The sequence below is a fragment of the Electrona antarctica genome, assembly GCF_951216825.1.
Source record: "Electrona antarctica genome assembly, chromosome: 6".
Classification (NCBI taxonomy): domain Eukaryota; kingdom Metazoa; phylum Chordata; class Actinopteri; order Myctophiformes; family Myctophidae; genus Electrona; species Electrona antarctica.
Window position 1 is genome coordinate 25275026 of NC_136811.1, and position 21594 is coordinate 25296619.

The 21594-nt window shown below is 41.8% G+C and overlaps 2 protein-coding genes across 2 annotated transcripts in view; one reads left to right on the top strand and one right to left on the bottom strand.

Moving 5' to 3' along the window:
- Positions 1 to 2022, bottom strand: part of triob (trio Rho guanine nucleotide exchange factor b) — a 175144-nt gene extending 173122 nt beyond the window's left edge. The window contains exons 1-2 of the mRNA XM_079504312.1: positions 1929 to 2022; positions 1539 to 1637 (exon numbers count right to left, since the gene is read on the bottom strand). Of these exons, the coding sequence (XP_079360438.1) occupies positions 1539 to 1617 (79 nt within the window). The 5' untranslated portion in view covers positions 1618 to 1637; positions 1929 to 2022. The remainder of the gene's footprint in view (positions 1 to 1538; positions 1638 to 1928) is intronic.
- A 437-nt stretch (positions 2023 to 2459) lies between these two features.
- Positions 2460 to 21594, top strand: part of dnah5 (dynein, axonemal, heavy chain 5) — a 149846-nt gene continuing 130711 nt past the window's right edge. Inside the window, exons 1-10 of the mRNA XM_079504311.1 lie at positions 2460 to 2675; positions 3480 to 3558; positions 15500 to 15634; positions 16156 to 16240; positions 16697 to 16887; positions 19478 to 19696; positions 19814 to 19951; positions 20172 to 20348; positions 20498 to 20611; positions 21017 to 21124. Coding sequence (XP_079360437.1) covers positions 2647 to 2675; positions 3480 to 3558; positions 15500 to 15634; positions 16156 to 16240; positions 16697 to 16887; positions 19478 to 19696; positions 19814 to 19951; positions 20172 to 20348; positions 20498 to 20611; positions 21017 to 21124 — 1275 coding nt within the window. The 5' untranslated portion in view covers positions 2460 to 2646. The remainder of the gene's footprint in view (positions 2676 to 3479; positions 3559 to 15499; positions 15635 to 16155; positions 16241 to 16696; positions 16888 to 19477; positions 19697 to 19813; positions 19952 to 20171; positions 20349 to 20497; positions 20612 to 21016; positions 21125 to 21594) is intronic.

Sequence of the window (21594 nt, forward strand, 5' to 3'; positions counted from 1 at the left end):
AAGGTCCTCAGCTCTGAACTCTGTAGAATCTGCACCTAGCCCGCTGATAACAAACTATCAGTACACCTGGGAAAAACGGAATCCAAGGCAGACGACTTCTCAGTTAAAGTGGGTGACAACAATATTATCACACGAAAAGATGAAATTACCTACCTAGGTTCGTGTTCCATCGTGGAGGCAAATCTTTCCTGTGATAAAATGGCCACCAATGTAATAAAAAAAGTCAGCCAAAGAACAAGATTCCTGTACAGGATCTCTCACAACAAAAACACCTTGAAGACAGGAGCCCTCGTACAAGGTTTCTTCGACTATGCATGCACCTCAAAGGCCCTTAAAACAAGGCTCCAGACTTCCCAAAACAAACTGGTCATGCTATTGGGCTTACTCCCAGAACCCACCTCACCCCTGCCCATTTTGATAGGCTGGAATGGCTTAGGGTTGACGACAGAGTACAGCAACTTGCAATGGGCCTGGTCTACAAGATTTGCTATACCAACAAGATACCCATGTACAGGTACCTGTCGAAATACTTCCTTAATAGAAACGAAGTCCACAATCACAACACCAGAGGGAGTTCAACAAACCCTGTTGTGCAACCCAGATTCAGCTCAAACAAGGGATTAAATTAATTTTGTACCTATGCCACTAAAATGTGGAACGCCCTACCAACAGCCATTAAGAACGTATGTGTTTCCCTTTTTTAACTTTCTTTAACTGTATATATGACGATTTCCTGTTTTTCATAGAAGTGTATATTTGTACGTCTTTAAATGTTCTGATTAATTGAAAATGGAGGACCCTGATCTGATGTAAACAAGTCTTGCTTTTCCTGGTTTCATCCTCATAGCAGTTTTTGTATTGATAACTTGTGCTTTTGTTTGAAATGTACCCATTCTACATACTGTGAATACAGTTTTCAATCAATCAATAAATCAATGTGTTGTGTTGTGAGCACCAGTCACTAACAATCTCATCATTGAATCGCTGAATTTAAGTGTTATGATTAAATCAGAAAAAGATCCTTTATAATAGCAGTAAGACGCCCTGAGGCCAAGAAGCGAGGTCGCACTTAAACAATGATCCCTGAGATGTCTGAAGATGGGAGGGATAGTATTGGAGACATTATTGAGCTTCAAAACAGTCATTGTCTCCACCAGGCCAAAGGCATGGGGAGAGAGTATGTTTTGCACTCCGTCCGTGTGTGTGTGTGTCCGTCCGTCCTTCCGTCCGTCCTTCCTTCCGTCCGTCTGTGTACAACAGAAGAGGATATCACTGCTTTCTGTTGCTGGCAGGATACTGACCACGCTGATGATGCATATAGGCTCATCAACACCATCACAGAGGCAATGCTACCTCAGTCACAGTGCGGACAGGTTTAGGAAGGAGTACAGTCAACATGATATTTACAACACCACACAATTCCGGGAGAAGTTCCGGCAGCGGGAACATCACCAAGACCTCTTCATGGCCTGGCTTTATTACCCTCTCCAAGGCCTTTGACACAATTAAATGAACAGGGAGCTGTAGAGTGTGCTCACCAAGTTTGGCTGCCCAGTCAAGTTTCTCAGCATCCTCCACCAGTTCCACGATGGGATGATGGCCCGGCCATGTGACCATTGGAGAGTCTGCCTCTTTCCCTGTATGCACAGCAGTAAGACAAGGATGTGTGCTGGCACCTGTGCTCTTCAATGTCTTCCTCCCTTGTGTTACCCATTTTCTCCATAAGGAGCCCCAGTCTGTGATCACCCAGCATGCTGCGCTGACTCGGACATGTGATGCGGATCCCCAAGACCACTGCCCAGTACTGTAGTATTGGTCAGTTACACCATGGTCAGTGCCTGGCAGGTGGCCCCAAGAAGCGGTATAAGGACCAGGTGAAGAACTCATTGAGGATGTGTAAGATCAGGCCTGAGGACCTTGAGACTCACTGATGCTGCTGACTGTGACACGCAGCGCTGCCTAGAGGGAACTCACGGGCTGGAGGACTGCCAGAAGAAGACAGCAACAGAGACAGTCTGATTCTCTCTCTCACACACACACACACACACACACACACACACACACACACACACACACACACACACACACACACACACGCACACACACACAATAAAGATTGATTGATTGATTGAAGTATTTAACAGTTTGCAGAATTACAGTACAAGCCAAGCACAACTCAATACAACAACTGTTAACTGTGAGTGGACGACAGTGTCACGACACCATAAAGCATTAGGCTACACTTGTTTACAAGACCCGAAGACCGTCAACCTTTTCAATTCATCATAACATTCAGAGACGTACAAATACACTTCCATATAGCCAAAAACAGGAAATCATCATATAGGAGGTGAAAGGGGGGGGGGGACACACACACAAGTGAGGGGAAAGAATACACACAAACACAGAACGACGAGAACTAAGGTGCGTTGACTGTTTATGAGGTTTATGCGGAGTAATATCATCACACCTGTCTTTAATTGTGTGCCCCCTATGTGCTAATTGAGTGAAGTTGTATTCTGTGAGTGAATGCTGCCCGTAGGCTACAGAGAATGAATTGTCCGTGTGAATCTCGTGGAAAAGTGGAGCTATTTCACTTACAATACGATTAAGAATAACTTACACGTTTTCTGCCAGAACCTTCAAATGGATGAGGAAAAAGTCGCAGTTATTGGGTGAGTAGTTTTGCACGCAGAGCGCTACTACAAACAAATTACAATGAATGCAACCGAGATTAATCCCACAGAACGCTCGCTTTTACAAGTGCATGCATGGCCACTTCAGTTCATTCCTTGTTGTGACGCACTGCTGCCATCTATGGGTTGCTTCGAACGACTGCCTTCTCGGGCCGTGTGTGTGTGTGTGTGTGTATTCGGGTAAATGTAGCCGGCGACGGCGTCGTCTCCGGCTAAATTTACCCGAATACACACACACGCACGCGCGCGCGCACGCACACTATCCATATTACAGAAAAGCAAATCAGTATCAGTTTGTTGTGCTAAAAAAAATGTCTTCATTATTTTCTCTTCGGTCATTCGAATATAGCACACCGATTTTGCTTATCAATTTAGCTTTTCTTTTAGACTATTTAATTTAATTCCTTTCCAAGTTCTGCTTTTAGCCTAAATGCCAGCAGGCAGCTCACATGGTGATGTCGTGTGGTTACAGTGGTTCACTGGTTGAGTTGAACTCTCCCCCGCCCCCCTTGCCCAAAAGTCATGGTTCGCGTTGCCTTGGAAACGGCTAACAACACTTATTGTTGGGAAAGTTGTTTGTTTTCCCCTATCCTATAGTCATTATTAGCTGAGGCTATAGGCTAGGTCACTGGATTTAGCCTGGACAGCACACCTACACTACAGAAGGATTTTCAGAGCTTTCAGAAACGCCAACCATTATTTAAAGGAAAAACACAGACACTAGTGCATGGTGATTAAAGAAAGAAAGTCTTCTGTGGTGGAATGTTTGATCATGTCTTTCAGCTCTCGGTCTGCGAAAGCCAGCTACAGAAACAGGAACATCCAGGCCACTGCCCCGGTCGAGTCAATCAAGGAGATGCAGGTTTGACTGTTTTCATTCATGATGTTATCATTTTAGCAAATAGCCTACTAATCGTTGTAACTTGTAATTAATTGTTATTTGTTGCCGTTTGTCTTGTACCAGTGCCTTCAGTTTCAGTAGGTTTACTGACACTTGACACTGACTAGGCTACAACCTTATATAGGCCACTCTTTGTGTCGGTCATGCATTGAATGCCATTGGAGCAACAATTAATTGATTTTGCATTCAGTATTTTCTGTTCCCTGCTGTAGGGCTTGCCTTGAATTATTATTGTATTTTGCCTTTCATGATGTGAGAGGCAAAAACCTGTTGACCAATTCGTGCTGCATATGAGCTTGTAGAAAGAAAATGTGTGCAAATCTGTGAATATACGTAGTATAGGCTATATATATATATTTTTTTTAAAGTGACATTTTTAAGTCTGCTTCTGGAGGTCCCTGGCAGATCTATGGGTGGTGCGGCCAAAATAGTTCTACATAGCCTATATCAATTTGGGGGTCCCTGAGAGCCACTGGTAGGCCTATAAATAATGACCACATGATTGATGTTAAAAAAAAGGAAAAGTACAGGTCAATACAAATACTGTAGGTCAATACAAATACAAAAAGTACATGTCAATACAAACTCTGCTAATAGGATAAAACCAGAAAAAGCACTAAGACTTGTTTACCTAAGGGTACTCTATTTTCAATTCATCAGAACATTTAAAGACATAGCCTACAAATATATACTTCTATGCAAAAAAATAAATATTCATATACACGGTTAGAAAAAGGGAAAACATGTACACTGTACAGTATAGAAAATTTGTTTGGTGGGGGGGTACCTTGAGACCATTTTTGAAGGAGTATAGGGATTCATATTTCTTAGCGGCTGTTGGTAGGGCGTTCCACATATTAGTGGCATAGGAGTAAAATGTATTTAACCCCTTGTTTGAGCCGAATCTGGGTTGAATGTGGTTTGTGGAACTCCCTCTGGTGTTGTGATCGTGGACTTCATTGACATTAATAAGAAAGTATTTTGACAGGTACATGGGTACTGTATATCTTAGTGGTGTAGCGAATCTTGTAGACCAGGCCTATATTGCAAGTTGCTGTAGGCCTACTCTGTTGTCAACCCTAAGCCATTCCAGCCTATCAAAATGGGCAGGGGTGAGGTCAGGTGGGTTCTGGAGTAAGGCCAAGTAGTAGCCTGTCCAGTTTGTTTTGGAATGTCTGGAGCCTTGTTTTAAGGAACCTTGTCCTTGTGCTGTGGTACCAATACCATGAGGTGCATGGCTGCGTATAGTCGAAGAAACCTTGTATGAGGGCTCCTGTTAGGGTCTTTTTGCTGACCAGTGAGGAGATCCTGTACAGGAATTCTGTAATTTGGTTGACCTTTTTTATTTCATTGGTAGCCATTTTATTTTGCCTCCAGGATGGAACCTACAGTAGGTAGGTAATATCGTCTTTTCTTGTGATAATATTGTCACCCACTTTAACTGAGAAGCCGTCTGCCTTGCTGAGATTACTATTTGATCCATAATGACTCTGATCCTTTCAGTAGCCTAGGTCTGGGTTCCCCATGCAACTAATACAACTATATAGGAATTTGTTCATCTTGCTTGCCCTTATATTCAGTCACAGTGGTCAAAAATGTAGCTGATGTGATATTAACTTAACTCCACTAGATGGCAGTATTTCTATATTAATCACTAACCTAGTAGGCTTTCAAAACATGATGCTTGCTCACCATCCATCCAACCAACCATCCATCTTCAACTGCTTATCCGTCTTGCTCACCACTTAGATGTATTTTATTGCACTTTAATGTCTGCTTTTATTAAGTAAATCAATGGCATTAGCAATGACATTAACAGCATAGCAATTTTGATTAATTCAGACTAATCTGTTTAAATGCAAATATAATTTAAGATATGTATGAAGTATTACAATAAGCGTTGAACATGGAATTAAATGATTCTGTAAAATTGCAAAAAAAAAAAAAAAAAATGATGTACCTTCTTCTGGGCAAGTACATTAACACAAAACAGTTGACCTGTAGCTAAAATCCATTAAACCTTACAGGCTTGCAGTGCTATTATTGTAAACTAGGCTATGCTATTACCACCCTTGCAGCATTGGAGTTGTTCCAAGGCAAGGTTGGACATTGTGGACTTGTAGAATATACAATGGTTTATTTATTTGGTGTTCTACATCCACCTTTGATAGCAGTAACCTAGGCTAGCAGTAACCAGTCTGAACCAGAACATGTACCCATTATCTGTGGGCGGCCACAGTCACCTTTTCATTCATACCAATGAAATTAAGAACAAACCAAACTGCTCAGAGGCATTACTTAAAAATATTACGTTGTTAAACCGAAACCACATATTGTAAATGTTATTGGCCAACTTGTGTGTGTTTTAACTCAATGTTATGTATAATCAATGTTAATTTAGGCCAGTTGTCCTTTAAGAGGCAGTAAAATGACTTGTACTGCACCATACAAGATGAGCCAATGAAAGATTAAATGAAAATAGAGCCTCAGCCCAGAGCTCTAAGTGATTAGAACCAACGATGGCAGAGCAGCACTCTATAATGCAACTCAGCAATGCAAAATACTGAGCTGAAAGTGAACATTTAGTTACAAATAATAAAGACCCATTTAAGATAGACATAAGAGCAATCTAGGTGCCTTTCAGCATCACATATAGTCCTTATATGAATCTCTCACATCACCAATAAATTCAGAGGAGAGTTTGCCTGATACATGTTGGTGTGTAATGCACGTGAATGTGTGTGCATCTATGTGTGTACTGTGTACGTTGTGCATGCACATGCGACGATGCGAGTAAATGTGTGCATGAGAGTGTGGGGTTGTGTCAATGTGAGGGGTCATAATTAGGGAGAATGCCAAACCCCCTCATATTGTGCAATCACCCAAGCCTCACGTTCCATAATTTGAAGTGCTCTGCTGTTTTCCCCTCCTTGTTAAGCGAGCACCCCAAACCCCCCCCCCCCTCTCTCTCGCTCTCTCTAGTCTCCCCCCTCATCCATAATTCACAACAGGTCTCCTATTTCATGGCAGTTCTCCAACCAGACAGTCCACCATAGAAAATCAGTCATGGCACGGTGAAAAATGTATGACCTAGCTGCTTTCAAATGCAAACCTTTGCAATCATTTCCTGCTATCAAGCCATCTTGTAGACCCTCATGGGGCCAGCCATGTCTGATCATCTACAAGATGTTCCTGTAAAGTCCGATGGAATTTGATTTTAATTGGCAACGGGTGGCCTCCTTCTCTCTCTCTGTGTGTGTGTGTGTGTGTGTGTGTGTGTGTGTGTGTGTGTGTGTGTGTGTGTGTGTGTGTGTGTGTGTGTGTGTGTGTGTGTGTGTGTGTGTGTGTGTGTGTGTGTGTGTGTGTGTGTGTGTGTGTGTGTGTGTGTGTGTGTGTGTGTGTGTGTGTGTGTGTGTGTGTGTGTGGTAAAACAATAATGGACTTTTTAGTTTGGCTGAAGTGCCAATCAAGACTAGAGTTTGCAACTGCCTACGGGTATACGTATATTATGTAATGCCTTGAGGAACCTTTCTTCATTTGCCTTGAAGTTTCAGTATAAGGCTATTTCCTGATTTATTTTATTTTATTCCTGTTAGTTATTTATTTATTGCTCTTTTCTGATCAGTATACTTATTTAATCTTATGCTGTAAAATCCAAAGAGTTAAATCAACTCTAAGAGTGTACAAATGTAACCAAATTGGCCAATAGGTCATATTATGGTTATATTTGTACACACAGTTATTACAAATAGATAAATCAACTCTGATGATTTTACTGTGTAGTAATACACAGTACTCTCCATTGTCTTAGTTTTACTTTTGTATATTATTTGTCTTATCTACCTTTTCTTGTTTGATTGATTCGTACTTTAATAAACAGAAATGCAAACACTACGAGTACAGCCATACACTTGGGCTAAAAGTCCTGAGAACTTGTTTCTATTTTGGTCCGACTCCTATGTATTCAATTTATCAACATAGCATAACAATAACACCAAAATACAATACAAAGCCAGTGAACCACACTTTTTAAGGGATGGTGTCAGGCCATTCCACACTTCGGTGTCAATGCTGTAGAAAGACAATTTACAGTTTGTTGAATAGGTGGATACGTGTTATCAGATCATTGTTGTCGCTCCCTCTATTGTAGCTGTGGGTGTCGCTCACTTTTGGGAGGTATTTAGTCAAATATTACACCTGCAAAGCTCCATTGACTATTTTGAAATTGAATCCCATTTTTCATTGCTTAACCCCGTCTTTTACCCATTCTATGATAATGCATAAAACATCCTAAATGGTGTGACCAACAGAGTTGTCCAAGAGTTTTATATGGGGGATCAAATTACCTCAGAAATAAATAACCAAAAAGGGCATTGCAGGCTGAGTATTTGTGTGTGTATTTGTTAGTAATGTTTTGTGCAGTGTTCAATTACAACAAAAGAAACTTAGGTCTGGTCCATAGCGTTAGAAGAACTCCTAAAACTATGGACCAGAGCTAACTTCTCCATTATTCTTCTCTCTTTTTTGGGTGGCCATCTACAGGCCGACCATGTGTACTACAACGTTCTATTGAAAACGAAGCAGTTTACCGGTCTCGAGTAGACATCGTACATAATTAACATAACCGCAATGTAGACGCAGTAAAGTTTTATATCGTTCACAAACTTAGGCGGGGAACAGCCCGCGACGTCCTCGTGTACCCAGCCCCTGAAACTGTAACCCCTTATGTATACCTATCCTATCTACCTCCCCTGGCTTCCTCTTCAGTCACACTATTCCAATAGACTTGTAAGGCGATAGTATTACCTTCATAATTGCCTAGCGGACATGTGGTCATCCAACACCGTGCTAGTTTGCGGTTCCCATTTGAGGATCAGCATCAGCAATCTTATAATTTCAGGGTAGTAACGTTTCTGACGGGGTCAATGACGGCTGGCGTCGCAAAGCCAGTTGTCCTCTGTCTCAACTCCTCTTTTATACCGAGCAGGATTTCTTGAATCTCATGAATAGTAATGCCATTTAAGAGCCCAGAACAGCTTAAAAAGGATCTGCTTTGTCGAGGGGTGGCGACGATGGAACACTTTAAACCAGACTATCTAAACAAGGTAAGGTGAGCTAAGAGATCTGAAGTTACAGAGCAGAGGGCTTGCTCCACTGCTTGCCTCTCTCTGCATTACTTCTTCTTTAACGCCTTCTCGAGTCGGTGCAAATGTGATTCATCATTAATGTGACTGGAATTAAACAACCGAAGGCCCAGATATGCAGCACTTTTTGAACAAAAGTTTTCATTTTGACCTAGACGTCAGTATTATACTGGCCTACAATGCAGACCAAGCCTTTTATTAAGTGTGCAAGACAGTAGGGTAAATGATTCTAACTACAGTGCTACTGCATAGATAGTTTTGCGTAGCCAGACAACTAAATCTCCGAATGCTATATTGAAAATTGTGGGAGGCAGCAACAGTCTGGCTACGCGAGACTACTGCATATATGATGACACTTTGTATTCCAGTCTCCAGGTGCTTGAAAAACTATACAGTATGTGTGTGTGTCATGTCACCACCAGACCTTTAAGTAAAAGTGACAATTAAATACCACAATGTAGAAATACTCTCTTCTATAAGTAAAATAGCTGCATTCAAAATTGAACTCGGCATCAAAATATAGCACTTAAAGTACCAGTGTAAAAGTACTAACGTTTTTTCAAAATGTACAAGCTCACAACGCATCATAGCGGGCGGTTTGTGAGTTTGTAGATCAGCTATTTTCGAATAGATAAAGGGATTAAGTGTTTTTTTGTAGTATAATCTAAATCTACAAAGTGACTTTTAACTAATGTTTTCAAAAAATTGTAGTGGAATTAAAACATACAATACTTCTAAGAAGTACAATACCTCTGAGAAGTAGTGGAGTAGAAGTATAATGTATTGAAAAATTGACAAAGTACTTCAAATCTTTGCTTAAGTTACAGTACTTGAATAAGTTACTTTCCACCACTGGCTTCATGCAACAGTCATCTCCAAACCAAACCAATGAAATAAACTTTAATTTGGGACCGTTCCTTTTTACCATTCTGCAAAACCCCTGATAAGCCAGTAATTTTCACTCACTTTGCTTTTAAGGGAGGGCCCTTTTAGTTTTAATTATTTTATTATTATTGCAGTTAACTATGGAATCGAGCATTTCCCGTCAGTTAGTGTGTCGGGCACCATATATGGTGGCCCGGTCTCGTGACATCATGTTTCATGATAACTACTTTTTGAGTGGTGCAAACCACTCCAACAACCAGCTTTGTCTGTATCTGTGTATGTGTGTACCTGTACGTGGGGCCACGTACAGATGAGCACGGTTGCTATGGTTAGTGTGTGACGTCACTGCACCACTCAGTTCACACGGGTGTGATTTTTAAATGTGATGTATGCCATACTTTTTGTTATTTTAATGTAATCGCTCTGGATTAAGAGCGTCTGCTAAATGCCTAAATTGTAAATTGACATTCCATATGTTGATCCTTCCCCATCCATCCTTCCTCTTCGATGTCTCCCTTTTGACTTATACTGTACCTGTCCATTCAAATTTCAAACTCTAGACGGGCCTGCCCCAAGTTATTATTGCAGCAGCGCCCGGCAGCCGGCGAAAACTAGAGTTCAACAGGCCCGGAAATTAAGGCCCGGCCCTACCTGGGCCCTCATCAAACCCTGTACACTCAAGAAACTGTCCCCGCTACCACCCTTAGATCTCCATATACTGTATATGGAGCTGACCTGTTCTGACATTCCATATGTTGATCTGACCTCATCAACACATCACTCAAGACATGCTCCTTATATGGCCAGTACAGAATTAATTCTATGTTGATCTGACCCCCCATGCCAAAGCGCCAGCACTCGCCCAGCAGTCTGCCGTCAACAAGGCGGATGCATGCACACGACCTCGAGGTCGCTTCTCGCCCTCAGGCGTCTTACTGGTAAATGAGATATGGGGGGGAAGACACGCAGCAAAGGTCACACTGTCAGGCTGGATTACCTGCTTAGGTGCCCGGACCGCTAAGCCGGCCTGGGCCATACATATTACACTTGTGTGAGTTTAAAACAATCCAAGAAGTTAACCACCTTCCTTTAGGGCTCTATACTAGCGTATTTTCCATTTTCTGTTATTGTGGGGAAAGCTGTCGCTGAAAATAGCGGAGGTGGTATGTGATGGGATTGACCTAGCTCTGGCCCCCCACCACATGTATAAAATGCACTTTTTGGCCAGAAAGGGATTTTTTTTCTCTGGAAGGAAAATCTTGGCAATATCGGTAGAGGGCGCAGTGGAGTAAAACGTATTCTTTTTCTGGTGGAAAAATAATCCCTTTCTGGCCCTTTCTAATTACACAAACCACCTTTGTATTGGTGAGTAGGTAAAACGTTTTTTATATTTCCGCTACAGAGGAGAGGCTAGTCTGCATTTCATGCGAGGGCTAGAAGCAAAGAGTGGCAGAGCCTTAATGCAACAGCAGCAAAGGGCATTAGGGCTATGGAGATGCTAGGATTGACCCAGCAGTACCGTAGGTGTTTGAGTAAAGTTTAGTGCCCCCCTTTGGAATGGATGGAAGAGCATCTGTCTCTCTATTGAAGTAAATGGATGGACATGGAGAACCCCCTTTGAGTTCCTGTGGAACATATTATAATCTTATTTCCGTTATTTGATGGTGCTATTATGCTTTATAAGACTGGGTACCCCTAGGAGAGAGCATACGTAAAGCTATGGAACACAGGACCCTGGTAACACAGGACCGTTTGTTATGTTCCATTACAGTAAGTGCAACATACAGCTGGGGAACATAGATAGGACCTTGAGAAATTATAACCCGGAAAAAAATTGGGTCATGGGAATATAGGACCATAGAATCCTGGGAGAATTGGGGCAATCAATGCTTTCTTGACAGTCCGGTCAAGAAAACAAACATGCACACACACACACACACACACACACACACACACACACACACACACACACACACACACACACACACACACACACACACACACACACACACACACTACAAAGCATTGTGTGCTATATCATGAGAACAAATGTTTTGTCTTCAATACAATGTTTGATTGAGTATAGGACCATAGAATCCTCGGAGAATTGGGGCAATCAATGCTTTCTTGACAGTCCGGTCAAGAAAACAAACATGCACACGCACGCACACACACACACACACACACACACACACACACACACACACACACACACACACACACACACACACACACACTACAACGCATTGTGTGCTATATCATGAGAACAAATGTTTTGTCTTCAATAAAATCTTTGATTATTTTATATTTGATTATCATTCCTTGACCACTTAAAAACACGGTGGATAACACTGTGAGGACTAATTCTGCTTCTGTTTAAGCTGTTACTCTATCCTGGTCTGGGATTCTTGATCCCTGAGGTGTCTGTAACTCTGTATCATTTCTTTTGTCATTGTGTTTAAAGTAAAGCAGGCATGGCTTCAGTTGGCTTTCAGTGGCTTACTGGCCACCGCTTACTGTTTGATTTGGACAATACCTCTTACTCTTGGGCACTTGTTTGTGTAGAACATATCAGTATATAGAGGGAAAAGGAGATAGAGATAAGTTGCTTGAACGAGACATATGAGCACTAGTTGTCATGTACCGATCATTCAGCACACAGCTCTGGAAGCGAACAGTTAAGAGGGTCATCCGGGTAAGTCAAAGTCATACATTGTTTTGTCATTGTTTGTCCTGTTGATGTTGTCATCATTAATCAATGTTTGATCGCTCTTTTTGCTCCTGTGCTGCCATAATGTCATGTGCAATGTCAAGTCTGGGTGTGAATGCCAAACTTTATTTGCTTTCATATTGTGCTTTGAATTTAAATGGCCAATCAGCAAGCCTGAGAAACGTATCTGATCTACCATGCTGGCTTCGCCTGTGTCTTTTTATTCAGCATTTATATAGTTTTTCATATAGTTTTATATAGTTTCAACACTTTGTAGATGACAGACTATAAAATGTGCACACAAACACAGACAGGCCTTTTTCTTTCACTCATCATTAATTTCCCTAATTACAAATCCATCATGGGATGAGCAGAACAACAATTTGCATACTTTACACTACTAGTACGTCATAAGGTGTCACAAAATCAATATTGCCCACTAACACACTGAACATGTTCATGTAACACATTGTGTGCCCACACAACACTTAAACAAAAAAAAACCAGGGTGCCCACTTTTTACATTCCTTTTTTTTTTTTTGCAAAGACGTCCACAGACGTCTTGGGCACCACATACGGGGTAATTGCCAGGACGTCTGTGGACGTCTTGGGCACACAATCTGTTAACTATTACACACTTAACCACTATGGTTTGTACTCTTTAGCTGTGGCTCTTGGTGTGTGTGTGTGTGTGTGTGTGTGTGTGTGTGTGTGTGTGTGTGTGTGTGTGTGTGTGTGTGTGTGTGTGTGTGTGTGTGTGTGTGTGTGTGTGTGTGTGTGTGTGTGTGTGTGTGTGTGTGTGTGTGTGTGTGTGTGTGTGTGTGTGTGTGTGTGTGTGTGTGTGGGGGCGGGCGGGCGGGCGTGCGTGACTAGTGCGTGACTAGTGATGTGTCTGTGTGCACATGTCTGTCTTTCTGTATTGGCAATGCCCCTTTTGTGGCTCTGATTCTGCGTGGTCACATGAGAAACCACCTCTCTGTGTTGTTTAGTCTGTGCGCATGGCACTTGTATATGACTAGCTGTAATTTTGTATTAGACATGTACTGTACTCAATAGTGGCTTGTTGTTGTGTGTTTCTGTCCTTGTGTGATGACTTAGGTGTTGTGTATGTGTGTGTGTGTGGGGGGGGGCTGTCAGCTAAAGCCTTGTTTACTCAAGTTGAAAAGCTCACGCACGCACGCACGCACGCACACACATACACATGCACATACACCATAAGAGAGGTAGTGGGTGTGATATGGTTGGTCACCCCAGCAACTGTTAGCTTGGCAGGGTATCTATTAGTGTGCACGAGTGCTTGTGTGCAGTTGAGTTGTGCACGAGTGTTTGCCTGCACGCACGCACGCTTTTCTATCTCTCCCTATTGAGTACTGCAGGCTAGGTGGGTATGATGATTCATTACCAGGTCGCTCTCCTAACTGCCTCGTGCTGACACTCACAGTGTGCATGTTAGTGCCCTCTGTCCAGACCTGTGGGTCAATAGCTGTGTTTGCTCTCTGTCCTCTCACCTCCAGGCAATATGAAATCACTTATCTTCCTGATGCCCATGCCCAATTTACCCATAATTCACCACGAACAATTTAGTGAATGCTGTGGTCCAGAGAGTGCTCTAACACTGCACTACCACTGAGTGCCTACATCTTTTAGCGTGTTTCTTTTTTGTCGCAGTGGGGATTCAATCCAATCAGTGCCAGTGGTCTGTGCTGCCTACAACAATAGCAACCTTTTTCTCTCCACCTCTCCCTTACATCTGTCGCTCTTTTATACCCCCTGGAATATACAAGGTATGGCCAGCCCAGAGATCAGAGGGTGTAAAAAAAGACCCATGTGGTGTACCATGCTCTTCTTTTATCAGTGCTTCTCTGACTTTATCTATTTAATACATGCACTGTGTGTATATTTTCAGCTCTCTTAAACATATCTTCAGTGTTTCAAACTCTCTGTCTAATTAATGTCTCATATTAACTCCATCCCTCTCTCTTTCTTAAAATTCTATGCACATTCTTGCTTGTTGCTCATGCATTCATTTCATTACAAGTGTTTCATCAATCATGAAGGTAAAATACTAAAACCTGAAGGATCATATTTCATTAACAAGTTGTTTAGATCTCCCAGCGTCTAATGAAACAAATCTAATGGTTTTAGAAATGCTAGTACACACGGCATTGTTGTGAAAATGGTTGTTACTTCCACGTCATTGGCACCTTTAGAAATATGCTGGTCAAAGTGATGTCAAAGGTTATTTTTAGCTCCTCGGTCGTTCCCCGTTCTCTTCTATTTAAATTGCTCAAGTGAGGATAAGCGTGAGAGGCTGAGCTTTAAATACATTGTACATCTGCCACACCAAAGCCAACATCAACTATCCTGTAATGTGTTGGCTAGGCTTGTTCCTCTGTTACCAAGCAGCGGAACCTGGCAACATCTATTGTGTCTGATTTTACTGCCCCTATATCTTAAACACAAGCATGGTCTATGACACGGTATTCTGTGTAGTCTGGCTGGGTTCTTCTCTATCTGAAGCAATTGAGGCTCATTGTGTGTCAGGTGTCTAGAAAGGTTATATGAGAAGCAGAGAGCTGCATCTCCAAATCTGGATGATGACTTTGGTCCTCCACTGGACTTGTGGATTTTAGTGATTGAATCACTAAGGAATATTTTAACCCCTCATATGCTGCTGGTCCTGTATGGAATACCTTTTTTGGAGGCATACACTTGGATATTTTTTGTTTTACTTTGGTTACACCGGTAGTTCTTTAGATTTATCATTTCATAAGTGATGTCAGAGCCCAAAGCTGCAAGGAATGCAGGAGAGCTTCTCTCATCAGGCATACCAAACAGCAACATAACTATTTACAAAGTATGTGAACAAAAGCCTGTGTTTTTTTAATACCACTGTAAGCTTGTAGGTAATGTTTGTGGTGACATCCATCATATCATATCAGGACATCGGGACAGGAGGAATTGGATAATTTAACTAGAAAAGTGTCCGGACGGACGGAGTGCAAATGAAGTGCAGGTGTTTATTGGAACTACAAGGAAATGTAGATTGCCAGACCAGAAAAGACAAAAATTAGGAATTACAGTGAAATAATTGAAAATGTAGGCTACACTTTAACAAATGACTGTCCTGTGTTTATAATGCATGTCTGTACATTTTATTTAGCAAAAGTTGAAGGAGGAGCGAGAGGCGAAACGAGCACAACTAGATGGAAGACATGACTATGTCCTCAGCATCGTGGCATCGTGCCTGGGGCTTGACAAAGCAGATGTGGAGGATGCCATACTGGAAGGGAATCAGGTAGTTTGTGTGTGTGTGTGTGTGTGTGTGTGTGTGTGTGTGTGTGTGTGTGTGTGTGTGTGTGTGTGTGTGTGTGTGTGTGTGTGCGTGTGCGTGTGTGCGTTCTTGTTCTCAAAGGTGTGTCTGTTAAAATATCACTGTTGGTATAAACCTTGTATGTTCAAAACAGTTATTTCACAGACTCGTTAATACTTTTAATTGATTAAATTTATAAAACCCCAAGTAAGACTTAACCACTTGTGTCCCTATTTTGGGCATGCCATTATAGGTGATTCAATTCCTTTCAAACATAGCAAAAATAGCAGATCTATATGCTTACATCACACTGCGATGTGCTGTGAGCTTGTATATCTGCAATTTACACTGCTTTCACATATGAGGTACAGTATGCAAAGTATAAAATAGGGCAATGATTTATGAAAGAACATACAAAGATGAAAAATTGAGATACAAGGTTTCTGTCCAACAGCGACAACATGAATGCGCTGATTGTGATTAAAACATTTTCCTTGCTTGAGCAGATCGACCGTATGGAACAGTTCTTTGTGGTGGACGGCCTTCCTCACCTGATGTTTTACTACCAGGAGGTTGAGCAGCCGGACGCAGGTACTGTATGAGGAGATAACGTGATTATAAACCGATACCTAATCAAACAAAACATCTAACTGGACATTCCCTCTCTTGATTTTGGAGGAAATCTAGATAAGACATATCACCTCTTGCCCGTTTGATTGAGTCATGAGCTCTAGTTCTAGCTGATAAGATTATCTCTACCATATTGTACAAGCCTGGGCTCGTTGTGAGTTGAACTTGTGACATCTCTATAGGGCATCTCAGTTCTATTTTCTTTTCATCCTTACTCCTAAGCAGTGGAGGTGCTTTAAAGCATGCGTTTGGCCCAGTGCTTTGTTTTAACCTTTTCCCAGCAACTGGCCTGCAGCATGAAGCCCAAGGATTTTCTGATTTGGTGCCTTTTACATGAATATTTCCCAGACTGAGCCACAGACTAAGCCGCTTACAGGTATTAAGCGGCAGGTATTATTTGTCTATTTCCCATTTCAGTTGCTGCTGCAGTGGCAGCAACCCCTGCTCCCTCCCAAGCCGCTGTCCAGCCCCCGTCCCAGCAGAGTGGTCACATTAACAAAGCTAAAGTGTTTGTGACAGAGGGGAGAGATGTTGCTCTGACTGGAGTGTGTGTTTTCTTCACCAGAGCCAACACTTCCAGGGCTATCACATCTGAAAATATACATAGGGTGAGAGAAGGTTGTCTTTTTCTACAATTTTATCTACAACGTTTTACTGTTTGTTTTGAGCTTTCTTTTATTAGTTTTCTTTCCGAAAGAAAGATAGTATGAGAGAGAGCTTTATTTACCCATTTCACTCAAAAGCCTAGCTTTCTGTATTATATATTTTCTCACCCCCCAAAAAATAAAGAAAACATGTAGCCATAATAACATTCAACTGAAAAACGTTCCATGACTTGCCTTTGAAACATAGGATTGCAGTAGGTGGAGCTGTTTCTTCAATCCAATGTACAAAAGATATGAAGAAATGATATGCATCGGGACAAAAAAGATCATGTACACTTATTCCTGTCTACCACTGCAGAGACTAGGGTTTTGAATACGCTTTATCAGGCTTGGCCGGTCACTTCAACAAACACAATATAATTGGCCGTGTCTAGTCGGAGTGGGAAGCCGGGCTGAAAGGGTAAACTGTCGCTGCAGTGATGCCTGTTAAATGACAACACTAAGAGCAATGTGTTCCTCTGCATGCGTTACACGCACTCCTCACTGTCAGGTGAAAGGAAGCGGCTCACTGGCGTGTGGGAGGGGACACATGGCTGACTACACCCTAGCCTTTCCCAGCCGGTGGATCCTATTGGTTCACCGATCTGTGCGCCCACCCCCTCCTCATCTCCTCCCCGATAGGACTCAGCCAAGAACACTGACGTCACCAAATTTGTAGCGATGCCCCTGCGGTCGTTATTGGTTAGTGAAATACAGTGTTCACTCTGTGAACACTGTATGCCAGATTTCCTGGTTTGTTTGCCCAGGTTTTTTTGCCTGCGGTCCCCGGACACCCTGTCTAACCAGTAGGGGTCAGCAGTTTACAAGGGACTACAGTTTAAGAGTGAATTTGGAATTGGCATAAAGACTAAATTGATCAGTAATTGCCATTCCTTTGGCGGTGATTTTTCATAGGTGCTACCGTTAGGCTGGATGGTGAAGCACCATTAGTGTTTAGTCGCTCCTGGCAGTTCTGGCTTATCGATCCCCACTTATCACCCGCTGTTATCTATGAAGATAATCACCATCACTGATTACAGGGTATGTTCCCAGTAAGCAGTCACAGCAAGGCAGGAAAGAAGAACATGATGATGTTGTGATGTGTGATTGTTTGTCTACGTTGTGATCAGAATAGCCTCGGCTCACTATTTTCAGGCATTTTAATATGTCTGACATTATTTCATATTGACGCCATAAGGGGCAACAGCAATGTGTCTTTCATGAAATGCCATATTTATAAAAATGTTATAATAATACCAGTAAGACGCCCTGAGGGCGAGAAGTGTTAAACTATTAATCTGGTGTCAATGAGATCAAATGTAGAGTTGCTGGCCGGCTCCATATATGCAGATCTGGTATGTCAAACCATGTATCGCTAATCCAGAGTTTGATGAGGTCAGTGTCGTGATCTTCATAATATGGAGATCCAGGTGATGATAGTCAGCTCCACATATGGAGATGTGTTGTACCAACTTGGTTCATTTGCAAGTGTGACTTGCGTCTCGGCAACCATACTGGTTATCATGAGACTGTCGCAATATGGCCATATATAGGCTTAAAGGAGAATTCCATGCTAGAAGACTTTCTTATCTTTATTGCGAACGCAGATTACTATAGAAGCCTGCCTAGCTCGTCTGTCTGTCTGTCTGTCTGTCTGTCTGTCTGTCTGTCTGTCTGTCTGTCTGTCTGTCTGTCTGTCTGTCTGTCTGTCTGTCTGTCTGTCTGTCTGTCTGTCTGTGTGTGTGTGTGTGTGTGTGTGTGTGTGTCACGCTGTAACACCACTCGCCCGCCACCAGAGGGTGCAGCTGTATCATACACACAAAAACACACGCACGCACGCATGCACACACGCACACACACACACACACACACACACACACAAAAAACTTAAAAAAAACAAAACTTTAAAAATAATGAAAAAGAAAAAACTTTAAAGAAAAAACTGCCGAATCTGGGTTGAACATGGTTGTGTGAACTTCGTTGACATTAAGGAAGTATTTAGACAGGTACATGGGTATCTTGGTGGTGTAGCGAATCTTGTGGACCAGACCTTGTGGACCAGACAGCCATATATGGAGTGTGTTATGAGGCGTGAATCCGTGATGTGGCGTGACGTGTCAAGAGGCGTGACCATGTGACATAATAATAAAAGCTAATCTATATTAACTGTCTTTCCACCCAATAGAGTGCATGTGAAATAAAATTCAGCATAACATTTAATCATTTGCCATGTACTGTAATTACTGTATGTCTGCTGTGATAATGGAAGTGTCCATTATCTTCCACTGACTTGAACTTCTGAACCCTGACAAAGGGTGTTCATTTATTTATGTCACATGCTGTAACCCATGTATATGTGTATGATAACTTCTAGTCTGTACACCCCACAGCTGTGGGAGTGTACTTGTCATGTTTTGCTCTCGACCTACATTTTTTATCATTGAAGGAAATTAGGCTTCCAAAAAGAAATCAATGTCCAATGTTAATATTTATTTAGCATAATTTACAAGGATTTCTTTCTGCACGACGATGACAAACTTTTGTCATTTTCCAGGAAGTGAACTTCAACATGTTGGATACTGCAGAGGTGGGTCTGTTGAAGAGTGTGGAGCAACTGTTGTCCGACATCTTCATCCCCACACTGAAGAGGACCAACCATGGCTGGGGAGAGCTGGCCAGCCCCCAGGCCCAAGCTGTAAAACAGGACTTCATAGCGTCCTTGGACAGTTTTGTGTCTGTCCTGGCAGGGGCACAGGAGAGCCTTCAGGAGAAGGTGAAGCAGCCATATTATACTCTACCTACAACACATTTCCCAAAGAGAAACACGGTATATGCATGCAAAAAAAGATTACAGTATAAAAAATATTTACACTATCTTGTTTTCATCCAGGTAAACTTGAAAAAGTGTGACACACTGGACCTCCAAACAATGAAGACTCCATCAGACTACAAGGCAGCAGCCAATAGCACAGAGACCATAGAGAAGATAGAGGCCTGTATGAAAATCTGGATCAAACAGATAGAACAAGTAAGATGAAGCCAATGTAATAACAGATTATGTTTTCCCGCTTCATTGTACTCCAAGTCCTTGATGATGTGTAATAGTGTGAGCACGCACGCACGCACGCACGCACGCACGCACGCACGCACGCACGCACGCACGCACGCACGCACACACTTCTCAAAGCTAGTTAGTCCAGGCTATCGGATACACATCCTCAACAAAAGTGGTTTTGTAACTCCACCAGGTCCTGGCTGAGAGTGACCAGTTAAGAAAGGAGGCAGATGATCTGGGCCCTCGTGCTGAGCTGGATCACTGGAAGAAACGAATGTCCCGCTTCAACTATCTTGTGGACCAGCTCAAAACCCCCGATGTTAAGGCTGTGCTAGGTGTCCTACTTTTAGCCAAGTCCAAACTCATCAAGGTTAGAAACTGCTGACTGAGATGACCTTTGGTTCATTTTGATCTTCTATCTGTACTAATCTCTATTTCTACATTACATTTTACATTTGAATGTGACTGGTTTATAATAACAGATATTAAGAGCTGGTGGTTTCTCTCTCCTCTGTCCAGTCGTGGCGCGAGCTGGACACAAGAATCACTGACTCGGCCAATGAGGCCAAAGACAATGTGAAGTACCTTTACACCCTGGAGAAGTTCTGTGACCCACTGTACAACAGCGACCCTGTGAGATGAATACTTTAAATATGGATCATTTAATTGAATTATAAGCAATAGGTTTACTAATTAATTACTGCATGCATATCAAACTGGTGCATAATAAAATGGTGTGTCACGAAACTATTTATTATTAAAATAAACATATTATAGAAAGAATAGTTGTTATGGGGAGAACCCCATGTGTGCATGGCTGTAATGTACTGTGTATGTCTTTGTTAAATAAGAAAGCATGTTTTCCTTTAACCACTTATACCTTATACTTCATTGACCAGATGCACCTCCTCCCTTTTCCCCCCTCTACACTAAATCACATCACTTCGCGTGATTATAGATCAGCTGTTTTCAACAAATGTTTGCCCCAGAATAGGGACACAGAGTTCATGTGATTAAAGGTTTGCTTCTTGGCCCCAGGTTTCAATGGTGGATGCAATCCCAGGTTTGATTAATGCCATCAGGATGATCCACAGCATTTCTCGCTACTACAACACATCTGAGAAGATCACGTCACTATTTGTTAAGGTAGGGATCACAATATTCTGTACACTATGACATGTGCAATTACAGGTTGATATTAATAGTCACATGAAGCATTAAACATTGAAGCAATTATTATGCTATTATTGTTTTTTATTGTTTTATTTTCTTTTGTGATTTTCTTTTTTTAAACAATATATTTATTGATTATTTTTTTTCAATTATATAAAACATTACAGTTATAGCTCTTTTGTTAATAAAATGTCCAGAAAAAACACAAACATGACAGATACACAAATACAATAACAAAACAAATAACAAAAAATAATACAACAATCAAAAACAAATAAAACAGATATTCTCCCCACATTACTGTGAATTATCTAATACAGGTCCTAATGGATTGCTTTTCATAAAACGCATGAACTGTCCCCATATTTCTTGAAAGTCATCAGATTTCCCTTTAATGCCTAATGGATTTCCCTTTAATGGCTAAAGCCTTTAATGGCTTAACG